The sequence below is a fragment of the Malaclemys terrapin genome, chromosome 3 (assembly GCF_027887155.1).
Source record: "Malaclemys terrapin pileata isolate rMalTer1 chromosome 3, rMalTer1.hap1, whole genome shotgun sequence".
NCBI lineage: Eukaryota > Metazoa > Chordata > Testudines > Emydidae > Malaclemys > Malaclemys terrapin.
The window spans coordinates 12,828,250-12,845,916 of NC_071507.1; the positions used below are offsets into that span (position 1 = coordinate 12,828,250).

At 34.0% G+C, this 17,667-nt stretch overlaps 2 protein-coding genes across 5 annotated transcripts in view; one reads left to right on the forward strand and one right to left on the reverse strand.

Moving 5' to 3' along the window:
• Window positions 1–17,667, forward strand: part of MACROD2 (mono-ADP ribosylhydrolase 2) — a 1,284,297-nt gene that overhangs the window by 199,100 nt on the left and 1,067,530 nt on the right. The window lies entirely within an intron of this gene.
• On the reverse strand, window positions 57–14,498 carry FLRT3 (fibronectin leucine rich transmembrane protein 3). Of its 2 annotated transcripts, XM_054021787.1 has the most exons (4): window positions 14,269–14,498; window positions 6,504–6,565; window positions 5,226–6,006; window positions 57–3,832 (listed from the first exon to the last, which is right to left on the reverse strand). In XM_054021787.1, the coding sequence occupies exon 4, from the start codon at window positions 3,778–3,780 to the stop codon at window positions 1,831–1,833; it is 1,950 nt and encodes a 649-aa protein (XP_053877762.1). In that variant the 5' UTR covers window positions 3,781–3,832; window positions 5,226–6,006; window positions 6,504–6,565; window positions 14,269–14,498; the 3' UTR covers window positions 57–1,830. The 2 variants fall into 2 exon arrangements, with proteins under 2 accessions (XP_053877762.1, XP_053877761.1); XM_054021786.1 differs by lacking the exon at window positions 6,504–6,565.

A 17,667-nucleotide genomic window follows, 5' to 3' on the forward strand; every position in this document is an offset into this window, starting at 1 on the left:
CTTTAACTGCTTTTTTTGCACATCAGTTAGGAAAAGTAAAACACATTGTTCTGTACTTATTTTTACATTTTATTCAGCAATAAGACCAATGTTTTTCATACTTAAGTATGTATGAAAAATTTGTTACCAATTTATTTTTAAAAGCTGAATACACATAGCATTGGATCAAGGCACATACAAGACTGGCCAAAGGGCGTACAATGCACTTTGGTTTTCATTTGCAAAAATAAATGATTATGGCAACAAAAAAGAGTGGCGTGGGTTTAAAACATTAAATACCTCACAATTCAATAGGAATTGTTCTCTTAGAAATTTATTATTAAGTTTGTGGAAATTTGTGACCGTAATGGGCAGTATTCCTGACTGTAGTGGAAGTATATTTAGGTTTGGAAGGATTAGGATTGGAAGGATTTGTATTTTATTGGTAAATGTCATTAAATGTTGATTTGGCTGTACACAAACCGATGAAAAATATTGCCATTGATGATCATCAAAATTTACAGACAGGCAAAATAAAAACATGCGGCTTGAGAACTTATTAGAATTTGATTTAAGGATATTGTACTCTGTATATTTAAATGTTTCAATCTGAATGTCTACAGTCATTAAATAATTGTCTGACCCCTCTGCCCCCCCATTGTTTGACACACACCCTAAAATTTCCTAGAACCATGAAAATTTTAAATGAATAAAAATCATAAAAATGCTTAGAATCCATAATTTTGCACAACTGTGAAAATTTAAATAGATATAAATTGAAAAATGTTAAAAAATAAACTGATATTTTCTGTTTAAATTATAACAAAAAATCAAATTCTGCCAAGTCTAAGTATATTTAATACACTTGTAGTCTGTGTTTTTTTATATGCTTTAGAAGTAAGAACTTTATTTCCATATTTAGCAATTGTACAATTAACTATTTACCATCATGTCTCAAAACTGGTTGAGGCCTTATTTTAGTCTTGTTCATAATGATATTTTTCTAATGTGTGGAACTATTAGCATATTTTCCGTTCAAGTGAAGGTACTAAAATTTCCCCACAAATGCCTATAATCAGCTATCATCATGTTCTCCATAATATATAGACTTACAGATTTTTGAGAAATAGAAATTAAATGTGCCCTTTGGTTTGTGGTGGTAGTGTATTCTTGAAGTCTTGTGAGTACTTTCATTAACTGCCTAGGTTTCAAACTTTCGCTTTCATGTCAACAGCTTCAATTTCATGCAGATGACAAATTGGCTTATACAAATTCATTTCACTGTTGTTAAAATGGATATATCCAGACAGCTGATATTGCCCATTACCACGCACATTTTTGTTTATTGAGTATTGTCGTGGTTTACAGAGTTAATAGACCCAACATTATAGTTCTAAGAATTTTTGCAACCACTTTTTCATCTCCTCTGTCTGCCAGGTTTAATATTTTATTAATACCAAAGTGAAAAATGGCCTGTGCTTATACTTACAAGGATCTTAAATGAATGCAAAGTCCTGATTGTTCAACACAGCAAGAAAATTCACTTTCACAGTCAACAAGTCATCTTACTCAGTAGAACACAAAAGTTAAATGGGCTGTAACTTCAATATTAGCAAGGAAAATACAGTACAAATTACTAAAAAGTACTAAAATAGAGAATTGTGGTCAGGTATCCCCACTGCATTAATTGCAGGAGTAACCTGAAATTGGAAACTTTTAATAAAAAGTTCTTAAATATAAATTATATGGCAAATGTACAGTACATTGCTTTTTCAGTCTTTTAATCCAGTGTTTTGCAGTAGAACAGTAACCTTTATAGTCACTCTTTCCTGTCCATTATTTCCTTCAGTATCATGAATGTGAATGATCTGAATCTGGTATACCACTGTCTCTGTAGCTTCTGTTACTGCTGCTTTCACTGTGGTTGTTTTTATACAGATTGATTCCATTCGGTGGGAATATGGTATGTATTACAAACTCCTCCTTGGATACTTGGTCATTATTTATTGGTATCATCTGAAAAGAAGTCTCCCTGATTTCTAGGATGGAGTTGTCCTTCTTAGTTCCAGCTTCAGCATAATCATCTTTTCTCCTCCGTCCTTTGCTGTATGCACAGTTCCTTGAAAACAAGGATCCATTTCTGTGGACATACCAGCACACTAACGCAAGCAGTGCTATAGCTACTAGTGCCACCACACCACCTATGATGGCAGCCAAAGGTAAATTAGAATTTTTGTAAGGTTCTTTCTCTTGCTCTCGGTTTAGGGTTGTTGTAGGATTGTACATCTTAAGAGGTGCTGTTTCAGTCTCTATACAAACAGGGGTTTCATCAGACAGATAGATGTTGCTGGTTTCCATGGGAACCATACATACACGGTATGGTGACTCTGGCTCAAGGGCTGTGAGTAGGTAGTCACTCCTATCTCCTGTAACTATCGTTTCAGTTATAGATCCAAAGGCAGGGCTGTGACCCATTTTTAGCCAGCTCAGTCTTAAAGCAGTCATTGGTAGTGCAACTTTCCAAGAAATATGAATGCTCTCGGTGCTTACAGATTTCACAATGATTGTAATGATTTTCCGTACTGGACTTGCTGTGGTTCTGTAGTTTCTATTTAGATTGGGAGTCTTTATGTCTGACTGTTTGGTCACAGAAACTGGCCAGTGCCCTTGGGCAGGGTATAATGTGTTTGGTATTGCAGTAGTAATTTGGATGGTGCTTCCAGTATTATCATCCTTACAGTCAAATAGCTCTGTGCTGAGGTCCTTGATAGCCATTCCACGCACTTTCTCTGGTGCTTGACACATCAGTCCACGTACATTAACTTTTAAAGGCAATGATTGAAGCCAGTCACGGACCCATTTCATTTTGCATCCACAGTACCATGGGTTGTTACGAAGAAACAATTGAGTTATGTTGTCCAGGTCATCAAAGATACTCTGAGGTAAATTGCTTAGATTGTTATTGGACATATCTAGTCGATACAACTGCCTTAGGTCAGAGAAAGCATTAGGTGGTACACGATTTATATGATTTTCTTGAAGATAAAGCTTTCTTAGGTTTGTGCCTGGCAAATTTATGGGAGCAGCTGTAAGGGAATTGCGGATCAATGACAGTTCTGTTAGATTGACTAGATTTATGAAGACTTTGTCTCCTAATCCGTGATTGTTTAAAAGATTTCCATCTAAAACCAGACGTTTTAGATTTGTAAGATCTTGAAGGGACACCTCTGAAATTGTGGAAATACGATTATCATCCAAGCGTAGCTCTTCTATCGTTTTAGGCAAACCCCAGGGAATGGTGCTAAGGTGATTTCGAGAGAGAAAAAGTAGTCTGAGATAGATGTTGTCCCGGAAAGCTCCATCTTCAATACTAACAGCAGAAACTGAATTATCATCCAAATGCAATTCTTCCAGATAAGGAATTTGTGAAAGTGAATCATAAGTAATGGTTCTTATATTATTTTCCTGCAAATGCAGTTCTTTAACATACTTAGGGAGATTGGTAGGGAATTCATCTAAACTGTTGTGATACAAGTATATTCTCTCTACCCTAAGCAAGTTTTTCAGGTCTGAAGGAATCCCAGCATTATTTATTTGATTGTTCTGAAGGTAGAGGGTGGTAGCATCCTGTGGAATTCCTGTAGGAATTGATGTCAATTCACGATCATTACAATAAATGAAACCTGCATCACAGCGACACACCGATGGGCATGATTTGGCACTGACAGAATGAGGTGCCATTTTAAGCAACAGCCCTATCTTAGTCCATATTAGGAAGATGTTCCAAGTTACACTGATCATGGTCAGGAACAATGAGATTTGTACACAGTCTAGTTTTCTGGTCTTCAACAACCTGGAAAAAAGAACAATATTATCCAGATTACTAGTCAAGGAACTACAATGAAAAAACCACTTTGAAAATACAGAAGACATCTAAAATGTGTGTATTATTGTGAACTCTGAGTTTTAGCTGAACTGAAGAACAGTTTTCTTTCATTTCTTACACTAATTGTGCTTAGTTTGGTTTATAGATCTAGTATTATACAGTAACTTGAATATAACCCAACTATGTTTGACTTGTACATTATTTCATTTAAACAAGAAGCATCCTTCTAACAAATACTACACATTCTGTGTGTAAAGAAAAGAGGTAGTTTCTTCTCAAATAACTTCATTCCCATCTCAGTATTTGTTCATTTTGGAAGCTCACTTCAAGACAAAATCTTGTCTAAATTTTACATTCAGTTCCTGAAAACCATCAAATAACTTTTATTAGATCAGTTGGGCCATACATAGGTCCCTTAGGGCAGGTCTACACTACGGGGGAAAGTCGACCTAAGCTGTGCAATTTGAGTTACGTTAGTCGCATAACTCAAGTTGATGTAGCTTAGATCTACTTACCGCGGGGTCCACACTATGCTATGTCGACGGGAGATGCTCTCCCGTTGACTCCCCTTACTCTTCTCATTCCGGTGGAGTACCAGAGTCGACAGGAGAGTGATCTGCGTCAATTTAGCAGGTCTTCACTAGCCTCCAGTAGATCGATCTTCACAGTGTCGATCCACCAGTAAGTGGAGACAAGCCCTTAGAGAATAATGAAGCCCTTCCTAAATAACAGTTCCAGAAGTTCTGAAGAGTCCTTTTAAATACTCCGTGTGTGAACAAAAGAGCAGTGATCAAATACAGCCTCCTCAGTCGTTGATCTGCCCCATGTTGTTGTAATCAATCATGTTATTGCCCTTGATATGTTAAAAATAATTGGAATGTTCAAAAGTGAGAGACCCAAGGAGCTGGTATGTAGCTTGGGAGTCGTTTACCTAATCACTAGAACTACACTTTTCCAGATGACTGGATGGAATATTTCATTACATGCTTAATTTAGTGTTTAAATATTTGTCATTCTCAAAAGTCTCCTTACTAAGCAGTATGCTAATAAGTGACTATTTGACAGGTTTACCCACATTTTCACATCTTATTAATTCAAAGTGTGCAGCGTAGACTCTATACATGAACTGTTGGGATTAGAACTAGATTCTGGTAATATTTGTACATTCTACTCAAGCAATTAATATTTTTATACATTCTAAGACAACGTAATTCAGTTATCATTGTAATTAGGATCCTGAAAATTTATAACATCACCTATGCATTATATGATGTCATAATCTCCTCTCTTGCAGATGTATTTATTAATGGCATTTTATTCTCTCAAACTAAAGAAACCCCCACATTATTATTGATCTTACCTTATTTAAAAGTATGAGTAAACTTTCTGCTTGCAGAAATCCAATAAACATAAATTTTTGACTGAGGAGAATGACTTTTGGAGTCTTATGGTTTATTCCATGCAGCTGGTCTTCCTTGACTGTGTTTACTCAAGTGATCGTTGTTGGTAGTAAATGCTTTATGACTAGTTCCACTGTATTCAGTGAACATTCCAACAAAGGTTTATCATGGTACATAAGCACACCAGGTTGTGGAGAAGAAAAGCTTCAACTTCCTGTCACGATGCAGGAATGAGATTTCTGTTTTGTTCTTCAAACAAAGTCTGTGCATGAAGAATCTCTTTTGTTTTGTGTAAACCCTTAACAGAAATTGATTTCCTTGTATTTCTTACAAACTCTTCTGTATAGCATAGTAGTCAAAGATACTAACTTCAGCTCCACATGATGGAAATCATTCATTATGCTGAAACTTGAATGATGATAGACTCTTCAGAAGGTCCAAGAAATAAAAAAAAGGGAGGTTCTGTCCCAAATTATCCAAGTATAAACTTTGTACAGTAGCTACATTCTGATAAATCCATACCTGCTGTGAAAGAACTGCTTCCAACTTTCACTTCTGAACACTTGCTCAAAATTTCCAATGCAGAAAATATTTCCTCATGCTCTATAACCATATGAGTTATTTTACAATAGATTGTTTTTCTTTAATTCATTTAATAGTCTTCTGAAGAAACAGGAACATGCTAATTCCTTCTTAAAAAAACCACTCCTCTTATAAAGTGTCCTTTAAACTGTTAATTTCCTGTGAAAATAAACAGATTTTAAATGAATAACAACAACAGTGGACACTTGCATACAAATAAATGCTGAACTGTATTCTTCATACAATTTGAGCTACATTTATTATTTATATAACCAATATATCTTGTTACCTTAGTATGTTGGTAATTCAGCAAAATGAGTGGAATTGCTAACAAACATTCTGCTGTCTTATTTCACATTTTTTGGGATTTTTCTTTAGCTATTTTGTTATATTAGTCTCAGAACGATAGTAATTGAAATCAGCTTTAATCAACAGACTGTAGAGAAATCATGACATATATTCCATTTGATTACAAATAGAAGTCCAGTCTCATTGAACACTTTGCATACTACTGCTATCTCGGTTTTTATTCTTGCTAAACTGAGGGACCAGGTTAATCCTCTTCTTGGTTTTAAATATAAAATGTCAGAAATACTGTTGACTAGTTACTGGATGACAGGTAGAAAGGCTGGGTCTAAGTACTGTTAACATTTTACCTCAGTAACAGATGCAGCATTTTCAAATTGTGTGAATGCTTAGACTTCTGCATTATTTCATCCTGCAAGGATGGAGAAATGTTCATGGTTGTGGTGTGAGTTATGTATAATATATATTAAAATATGCAATATTGTTAAAACTTTAAGCTACTTTATTACATTTGAAGGATCTTGCCATGAGGTAATTATTTAGAATCAGTGCTGTGCTGTAATAATACAATTACAATGCTACTTTACTCCAGTTTCAAACATGCTGGGTGCTAGGGTGTAAGAAATTTTATATCTAAAGAAAAAACGTTTGGTCTGGCTGTTCAGATTTCATGATGGAAGCATAATATCAGATTGTTTTAGACTGTATTTTTCTGCTGGAATCTTATCTCTACTGTGAAGGGTCATCTGGTCAGATGCTTAAGAGTACATGTACTGTAAGTCCATCTAGAGAGAGTTGGTCTGAAATGGAAATACTACACCCTGAAATTTAAAAAATAATAATGCTGTACCTGCAGTTTGCTTCTCCACTTAGTAATCACATCGATTCCAAAAAGCTGAGCATCTGCTTTAGAATTAAAATGTATGTAGAATAATGGCTGCTCAGGTCTCCATTTTAAGAAGTTGAGGAAAAGTAGCGCTGCTTCTAGTCTACCATAAAATATTAGATCCAGTCAGAGACTTGGTTAATTATTGTAGGTATTAACATTTTTTTTAAAGGGCAGATATATTCATTTTGACTTGTGAATCTTGAAAGCGGAAGGGTATGTGCCTGATTCTGTTCTGTTACACCTATGTAAATCAAGAGCGTCTCCACTGTAGACCTTGGTGCTGAACCATTGTAAATATGTATTCATTTATTTTCTGAAATCTAACTATTGACACCCATCCTGAAGCATTCTCGTAGGAGTAATGCAAATGTCCACTGAGGAGTAGAGTTATGTTCATAATTGTGGTTTTAATTCTAGGTGTTTTCTTTCCCTCCTTGTTTCATCAGTAATGAAAAAATATTGACTTAAACTGACAAATGTGGCTGTTGTTTGCAGTGTTGTTGTAACACTGTGTTGGTCCCAGGATATTAGAAAGACAAAGTGGGTGAGGTAATTTCTTTTATTGGGCCACCTCCTTCTGAAGAGCTCTGTCTCATTCACCAAAATAAGTTAGTCCAATAAAAGATATTAATCACCTTGGGTCTCTAAATTTGCCTCACCCACCTTGTCTCTCTAAATGTGGCTATTGTTAGAATAACAGTTAGAAATATTTTTATTTTTTAACTTAATGCAGTACGTTAAATAAAATATTAATACATGGGTACATTTTGGAAAAATAAAATATAGAATTGCTTATGCTTCTTATGGCATTACTAACCTGTATTGCATGTTGTTTTGTAAACTGGAAAATAAACATAAAAAATCCCAAAGAACCTTTCAGCTCAAATAATGCCTGTAAATGTTTTGTTTTATATAGCTTCTGTGTCTTTTATTCCTAAATTTGTAATATATTTAATTATCTAATCTATATAAAAATGAAATCCCCATGGATCTCACATGATATGATAAAGGAAAAGTAGTTTTGAAAAAGGGTGGCATATACTGGAAGGCGGGGGGAGGGAGGGAGAGAAGGGAATAAAAGCTTGTTTTAAAGTGCTTTTGAAGTCTGTACTAATTGAAACTCTTAATAAAAGATAGCAGATAATTGCTTTTAAATTAGAACTTTTAATGGTAAACATAGTGCTAAGGTAAAATTAAACTGTAAAAATGTGTATCAATTGGTTTCTAAACATTTACTCCTGAGAAAGAGGAGGAAAAAAAGTTCCAAATTGTATGGAGAAAGACAATAAATGTATTTGTTTTACCTTTTCAAATTCTAAATTGTTTCCTCTTTGCTCCATTTGACATGCAAACGCTCGTTTATTGCCTCTATTGTACTACTGGCAATGTAGGATTAAACTGAAAACCCTAAAGCTCATTAAGTTCCTGGAATTCTTTATCCCTTCTCTGGAAATTACATCAAAACAAAAGAGAGGGGAAAATACAGGTCTCTTTGGAGAAAAAGACACTGTTTCAAAAATGTGGATTAAGTTTATACCCCCCCTCCTCTCTTTACTTAAACTGAGAACAGTTTTCTTCAGGATTTGATTGTGTTTGATATCTTGCATTTTCCTTTTACATCTGAAACTATAGCTGAAAACAATGTTTTTGCATATCAAAGGCTGCAGTGATCTGTCTACATAGAAGAGGGGAATCCTGCTGCCATGCTCAGACTTCCCTCTTCTTGAGCTGTCTCAACATATTCCCTGACATCAAGTCATTGTAGCCTGGCCTGCAGGATTAAAAGAAAAATGACCCCCACTGGTACAGACACTGTGGCCAGGTTTCCACAACATCAAATTGGGAGGTTTCATGGACCCATGGTTTTGAAAGAAGCTATTAATTTTGGGGGGGTTGGGCGGGGGAACCGTTAAGAGAAAAGAGGGAAAGTTTTTAAAATATAAGCTTTATAAATAATTTTTTCTTCTTAACGCACAAATCAGTCTCTGGTAACAAAAGTAATATATCTGAACAATTATGAATGGAAGTTTTAAGTACACTTAGTACTAAATTGAATATTTTCATGGCTTTCTCTTTTATTGAGACACTATTATCTGTGCATATGTAATACAGCTACTGATAATGTATGAGAAGCCTTCCGTGTACTTATTCCAACAATGAAACTTCACTGGGGCAAACAAATTGCTCAGAGATCTTACTTTAAAATATTCAAAGTAACTTGCATTATATAAAGAAAATGTCTTGTGTCACGACACTTTTATCTATGAAAGGGAAACATCAAACTTGAAGTCTGTATTATAAATAGGTGCACTCGTTTCTGTAGACAGGCAAAAAGAATAAAGGTGTATTAAAATGATGCTGGAACATTGTCAAATGCTAACTTAAAAAAACACACACAACTTTCTTCCAAACTTTGCTAAAAGTTGCATAAAGTCTAGAATTGTTTTATTTCTTGTTCCTCCTCCAATTTTTCTTATTTTAACCCTGTACCATGAAAGCTTATGATTTATATTCTTTCCAATATCTAAAACAATGGTTTGATAATTTGATAAGCAGTAGTTTTAGGCTATAAATGTAACCAAGATGACAAGACATCTAGAATTAACTCAGCTTTTGAGTACAAATTTGATAGTTCAAAACATTTCAATTTCACAGTATCATTTAATTTACTATTCTAAATAAATGTAATTTGAAATGGATGGGTAGCAAAAGAAAAAGTGTGTTTAATGTAACTTGTTTTTTATTTGTAAAAGTAATTGAGTTGTCCATTGTATATGTGGCCAATTTAGAAACTTGGGTTAAATAACTAGTTTACAAAGGCCTTACTTGCTCTTAAAAAGCTTGAAAAGGTTTTTTAAAAGTGCACATAGTACTCAACTGTATATAAAACAAAGTGTAGGCATTGTTTTCTTGAATGTTCTACTCAGACTTAGTTAATAGCAACAGCAAAATGCTTTCTAAGCAGCCTGTCTAGTAATTGAAATTTCCAGGATCATCATATTTCAGGAAGGTGCCCCATTCTTTTGTTTAATGCTAGGCAAGCAGAAGGACCTCTAACTATTCTCATGAGGGCCAAAGAATTTAAGGTTTTGGTGAAGTGCAAGTGTGATTTTAGTTTGGGTTCTGTCTTTTCCTGTTGAATAAGGTTTTTCTTTGGCTTATGGAAAATCAATTTTAAATGCTCAAAAATATTTATTCTTTTCCCCCCTCCCCCAAGGCTGATAGTGAATGAACCTGAGACTGTTTCATATACTTCTGTTTGTAAAACTAAATCAGGTTTCTTTAAAACAAAAATGAAATTTCATGGAGAGTATATTAGCTTTAACTTGACTGGAAATGGATAATGATTATAAGGGTTACTTTCTGCCTCTTTTGCATGGCATAAAGTAGAAGCAAAATCAGTATTCATTGGAGTGGATGAAAAGTGGCATAAGAAATATTTGTTTTCAGTTAATATTTTCTGATTTTTTTTTGTGGCTAGTATTTTTGCTACTATTGACCTAAATCAGAAATGCAAATTTGCTGCTGTGTTAGCTTGAAAAGTTCAGAGTACAGTAGAAGTGTACTTATTTGAAATAAAATTATCTGCTTTAATTCTATGAAGGTTGCAGCTTTGATTTGGTAAATTTTAAATCATAAATAAAATAGCACTCAGGAGGGGTGGGAGTTGTACTCTCTGGGCTTAACCTAATATGCCTTCTAGGTTTTCTTTTCAAAGTTGCTGCTAAGGTAACTTGTCCACATCTGAAGTGAAAGAAGAGAGAACAAATGCTGTCATTGTCTCCCAATAAAACCAATTTTTTCCCTTGTTAAATTTAAGTTAAATAGTATCTGGAAGGGTTTTAACAAATGCCTGGCACTGAAGTTGAGGCATAACAAGAGGCTATGTATATACTAAATACTGTTTAGCTTAGCTGATAGATAAGCTTCAATGTTTTGTTTCTTTCCCACTTAGGAATAGTTGTTGATTGTCTTAGTTGTTTGGTTTGGTAGCTATTGACTGATTAAAGTGCTCTCCAATATATAAAATGAACTTGGTGAAAATGTTCAAGTAATAATGTGATCGGAGTTATCAGCCCTTACTGAGGGGGGCATGGTTTGTGGTACATAATGTCTTCTTTACTAAAAGCTTAATTCAGGATACCAGTCTACTGTGATTATTTCAGCTACTTATCAAAATAAGTGTACATGCTTGCTGTATTAATGTTGCTCAGGCAGTCTTGAAAATGATATCTGCAGTCTTCTGTTGTGAAGGAGTTATTGAGTAAAAACTTCAGAAATATTAGCTATTAACATAAATGTGTCCTGCTAGAAAGTGAAAAAGATGTCCATCTACCAGTTGAAGGCATTAAAAATTGTTGTAATGAAAACCTGTGCAAACTGTAATACAAAAATAATTTAGTTGGGTAGACATCACTGCCTTAAATCATCAGTTTAAACTAAAACAGTTCATTGCAAAGATATTATAAAAAATAAATGAATCAGGGACACATCTTTATTTGTTCTTGCTGTAAAAAGAACACATTGTCTTTCTGAAGATTAAGGCTTGCTGTGAGTTTACTACAGAGTTTTTGCCCACTGGGGGGTGGTACACACTACAAAAAGTCTGTTTTAAGAGCCACAAGTCAGATGTTTTTTGCTGCTGTCCAGTTTTCTCTGCTTTAATTACAACAAAGCCTCCTGTTGAGAAAAACAGTGGAGGCCTCCAAGGGAAAAAAAATCAGTCTTTGAAAGATTTTACTGAACTTTACTTGCCATGTTGATTTAATTAACCGTGGTGTTTTATCTGGTCATTCTCAGTGAGAATGTTAGTAGAACTAAATAGTATGAATTTAAGAAAATTTAAGAGATCAATTTTATAAATGCAGTCTGTGACAAGGGATGATCACAGTTCCTGGGGAAGGGTAGGTCACAGAACAGAGAGAAAATATGCCTTTTAATAGAATAAAATTTTGAGGAAACACTGAAATACTCAATAATGGAATTAACACAATTTCTATATAGAACCAACTATCCATATTTTCAGTTAATTGGCTTTTTATAAACCAGGACTGTATGGTACCTAGTAACTTCTGAATCTGAAATAGTTTAAAACAAAGGTGAGGGCTTTTAAGCTAAAATGTGGTGAAAGGTTTTTGGAAGATACTAAATTAACCTTAAAATTTTCAGGTTTAGGGGAAAAAACAAATAAAAAAAAATTCACCTACCGAGTGAGTCAGTTAGGACATGTGACATATATTGACAAGAAAAATACATATGGATCTTTGTTTTTTAGAGCAGACAATTTTTTTCTCTTTACTTAAATTGATGTTTGCATTTTCCATCTTGCCACAAAGAAAGGTTCATTAAGACTCCATATCCTGAGGCAGTAGATGGCGAGCATAACTGGAATTTCTATCTGTTTGGGCAGTATAGTCTAGCAAAGAAAATGGGGTAAAGATAATTAATAGCTTATTGAAGTCAGACAGCTGCAAAATTTTAATCATTTTTTTAACATGGTCTCATTTAAACACTGAGAATTTATGGTAGAAAAGGAATATCCATATATTTTTTTTTATTATTTCCAAGAGATAATTAGGGAACAGACCTTGCATCTTGAAATCAGTGTGACAATTTCTTTGTAAGAGCAACTTGAATTGTGGAATGATTCTGCATTTTACTAGTATTGATGTATAGAAAGTGTTTAATAGTACATTGTGAACTGACCAGAATTAATGCCTTAAAAAAGGGAGAGAAGTGACTTTCATGTTCCAACCAAATTAGTAATCTATGGCTAACAATACCCTTCATTAATTAGTTAATTATATGCATTCATTGTCACTGTAAGACATTTGTAACACTCTAGCAACTTTGCCTTGATGTGTCAGAGATGTGCTCAATCAAATTATTTGCCGTCAGAAAGTAAAAGTTAGTCCAATTTAAATAAAATATCTAAAATACAAAGAGCATCCTCTTTCCACAGCTTGTTTGTTTTTTTGCCAATGCTTTATTGACTTAAGTCTTAGAGTAATGCTAGCTGAATCAGAAACATATATTTAGATGATAAAATCTCCTCTGGATGTTAAAACAACTTCTGTAATAGCGTATATTATGCACTCTTGGAAAAAAGGCAAGTAAAATTAATAACTTACTGAGTAACATGGGAAAACATAGAGCAAAGTTTATTAAAACTAGCCATATCGGGTCCATAGAAAGGAGTATCAGCCAACTCTCATATTTTTTTCCCTTTCTTTTTGTTTTTAATGTGGTTTCTAAGAAAATCGGGGCCTGTTGCATTCTTTCTTAACATGCGTGCAACCATTTTGTTCAACACATAACCCCACTGGGGATTTTGTGTGATGTATGCAACATTTTGGGGGGGGGGGGTAACTGAAAAAATACTTTTTCACATTGTGAATACATACAGTCATGGAGAAAAACTGTTTTCAAATGAATGGCTAAATTGCATACAGAAGGATTTTTTAAAATTACTGAATATAGCAATCTGGTCCCTTTGCACTGCCCTAAAGCTTAGCTTTGTTAGTCTGTCTGACTAGATTTATTGAATTACTATGCAGGTCACATACTACATTTGTCTAAGCAATGAAATTTGGCATTATATTGGGGAAGGAATATATTTTTAAACCATATCCTCTCTATACTGAATTAAACAGTTAAAACTCAAATGTCTTGTTTCAGAATTACAGACGTGGGATAGTAATGCAGGCTTTAGAATCTAGGTGTAGCTGTTTGTTTATCCTTCACAAAAAATTGTAAGTATACAGACGCAGATCTAGCTGTGAGCAAGATATTTGTTCCTTATGTACTGAATACTCATGTGCGAAGGATCATTGATTTCCTTTCACAGCTGTAAAAACGACTATTAAGGGGATCATACCACACATGCAGTACTGGCCAGGCTTGGAAAATATGATTTTTTTATTTTATTTTAGTGAGGTATCTATAGTGTATTTTCTAGTATTTGGTTAGAGCAAAATAGTAGCAATGTTTGCAAAGCTTGATGCTAGTATGCCGATTGAAACTTGATTGCTAAATATGAACCATGTTTTAAATGAACTTCTTATATTTGTACAGCCCTGTAGAAGTGCATCATAACTTTGCATTTATCATCTTCATACTGATCTCTAATAGTAAAATTTTGCCTTGTTGCACGTGAAAAATTCCCAGTGGGGAAGTAAAATATAAAACTTTTGAGGAAATTAGGAGAAATCAATGAAAACGCTTACCTGCAAGGTGAGAAAAAGAATTCTTATTTACAATGCAGCAACAGCCGTTATTCCACTTCGAATGGTTATGCGAAGTAATAAAAGCCCTTATTTCAGGTCCAGTAACAAAAAGCAAGAGCAGCTTATAGCAGCTATGGTGTGAGCGTATACTGTGTCAGATCACTTCTCCTACGCTGCGAAGGAGTGAGAGAAGGAAAGCATTCCAGTTACGTGCACACAGCCCACCTCAAAGTCTGAAGTTAAAGCTTCACCTAACAGTGGTTGAATAAAGAGCTGATGTCATAAATGGGCAGGTCTTATCTTGGCTCTTGTTTAGTGAGTAACTGGATAAGCAGACGCACAAGGAATGTGCATTACCAACACTAGAGGGAGTAGAAGGCAACTACAGCACAGTCTGCCAAACCTGAAATCTTGGGCAGTACTATTAGGTTTGTAACCAACCTGATAAATACTAACACTTTTAAGATTTATTAAAGTCAAGTGCCTTTTAAAATTATTATGCCTGCAGAATATGATTTATAACAGTACAGAAAGAGTGGGTGAATCTCTTATTTTGGTAGATATGCCTTTTCAGAAGAAAATTGGAAACAACTGTTCTTACTCAATGGAAACAAATGTTACATTTGTAAATAAGATGTAATTACATAATCAAAGACAACTACATCTTTGAGTCTAAATGTGTAAAAATAAAATAAAATGTCAACATAATTTTTACATAGAGAGTCAAATAACAAACTTCTGAGACACTGTTCAGTATTCAAGATCTGTAGGTTTGAAGTAAAAAGTCTATGAATAATTTTTATTTCCCTTTTATAATCTGTTTCATTTTGTGACTAAAAATATTACTGAAATCTCATTTGAGATATGACATTCTTTTTTGACTTTGTGGCGAATGTATTGTAGATTTGGATTTGTAGAGAATCAGGGAGAGCTTTGAAAGAGTTAATTGCTCAAAAAAGGTTTTTGTATGTATTAACTAGTGTAAACAAATGCTATACTTCATGAAATAAGGTGAGGATCTCAGGAGGAAAGTCATTCCTACGTAGAAACAAATTGGATTTTTGACTCTGCTGGTTTCATTCAAAAACTGTAGGCATGAAGTAATTCATTTGATGAACAATAAACAACTGCAGGGACCCTTGGGAGGTCATGTTGACATAGGAATCATAAGAGATTATTCATCTCTAGCTTTGAATAATGTTTCCTTAAAGGCATTAGTATTGCAAAGTCCATATTAAATTAGTAAAGGCGTAATTGTTTTTCTTATTATCCTCTAAAACACCTATTTGAGATGCTTATTTTAGTTCTTAGGAAAGTCAGATGAGGACAAATAAGGCATTGTAAATACTCATATCTTTTTAATTCATTGATAAGTAACATCATTTAGAAAATAAATTTGCTTAATAATTTCTTCCTACAACATAGTTTCCTTTTACTAGTAGCTTATTAACTTGCACAAGTGCTATTTGATTTAGCATAGTTGACATTTTCCATTGTCTTTTTAAATTTCCTTCAAAATATTTGTTTCTTTGAGGTCAGTCAATTGCTGTCTCCCACAAGTATTTGATTATATTCTCTTCATTACCTTCATTTAGTTTATCTTGTCTGTATGCTTGTTTGATAGAGCTGTTTGACCCTGGTATTCACTAGTAAGACTAGGTGGTATCAAAGTAGAAGGCAAGCTCATGATAAGGGCTATGTTGACCTCAATTGTTCAATGATTGCACTTTTTGTGGCATCAGAGGACAGCAAGGCCAAGCTCCATTAAGTTTGCAAGGAACCTGGATTTCTTTAAGTCTAAGGCTTATGGAAACCACTAGGAACACAAGAAATTATCAACTTGGTACTTACATTGCTTAAATAAGGTCTAACTGTAGAACTGAAGTTTCTAGTTGTTTATTATTTTCCTGAAAAAAGATGTCCATTTACTACATGCTAAATTTTTTAAATCTTCAAAATTCACCTTTTGTAAACATGAATTTCCCATTTAAATATATTTTTCATTACCAATATTTGCTGTATCTGATTTTGATGTGGTTGAAACATCAAAATGGTACACGTTCCATTTTTCTTTAAATATAGGGGGCCAGGAGAAGTCCTAAAAGGAATGTTCTCAAGCTGTTTTAAGAGAATGAGAATTTTCTCCTACGTTTCCTGAATTCCAGTCCTCATTTGAATACATTAAAATGTGCTTTATTAAATATACAATGGACTATAACTTTATGAATAAAAACTTGTCAGAGAAAAGAGTTGAGATAATTACATATTTAAAAATATTTTTAGACATTCATCTAGACAATTAACCAGTTTTTCTCTAGGCAGATTTATTTATTCAATGTCAGCAAATTCACCAGCAAAATAACAGGTAAAAACTGTGTAATGCTAATTTTAACCGTTCATAAAATCTCTTCCCAGTTTGCTAAATGCATTGGGCTTTGCCATTGGAAGAGCTACTTGTGGCCTCCTTTGCTCATCGGTTATACTAAGGGTCATTTAACTTATATATATTATATTGCAGGCATTGTATTGCAGCATGCCTCTGTTCAGTTGTCATGCAAAACAAGACTATTGAATATGGTAATTCAGGGTAGATTTTGAATTCTGAGTATTCTAAAAGTGTTTCTTAAAACTCAGATTCCATTAAGATTAGGAAAGCATCTTTAAAACATGTTGTATTCCTAGAATCTTTGAAGTCTAGCCCGGTTTTATCAATCAACAGGTTGTGATGCATGTTACAGCACATCAATACTATATTTTAATATGTACCTGTGGGATGTTCATAAAAGATATGGAGTGCCCATTCAGCTATCTTTTATCTTGTGAGGTCTGGCCAACTACGGAATGTAGTAGTAGAAATTGGAGTAAATCTTCCTAAACAATTCCAAAGGGTATTTGAGAAATAATTAGATTTTATCAGCTCACAGCCTAAGAATACTGAAACTTCTTTTAAAAATGCTATAATTAACTTATTTTTATTACTATCTTCTTATTGAGGCTCCTTAAATATATTATTTATGAAAACTTCAAATACTTTACACAACAATCTGTTGTAGCTTAACAACTTGACTGTTTATTTTTTAAAATGCAAAAAATTGAAGACCTTGATCTGGAACTCTATTAATGGTAGTGGAGCCACTCATCTGAGGAAAAGGTGCATGCGTTGCAAATATATGAAAATTTAGAAGTGTAATGAGTTATAATTTAGTTTCTTTCTAAGTTAATAGTCTAAGATAGGGAAAATAGTCTTTGCCTATACTTAATGTATAGAAATCCTTGTGACAGGGAGATTAGAAATTAAACATTTTGGCAAATCTGTAAGGAAATTACTTGTTGGAAGATGTGTGGCAATACTGTTAAGGCCCAAAAGTCTAGGAGGCTTTTGAGGCTAACAAGTCATAA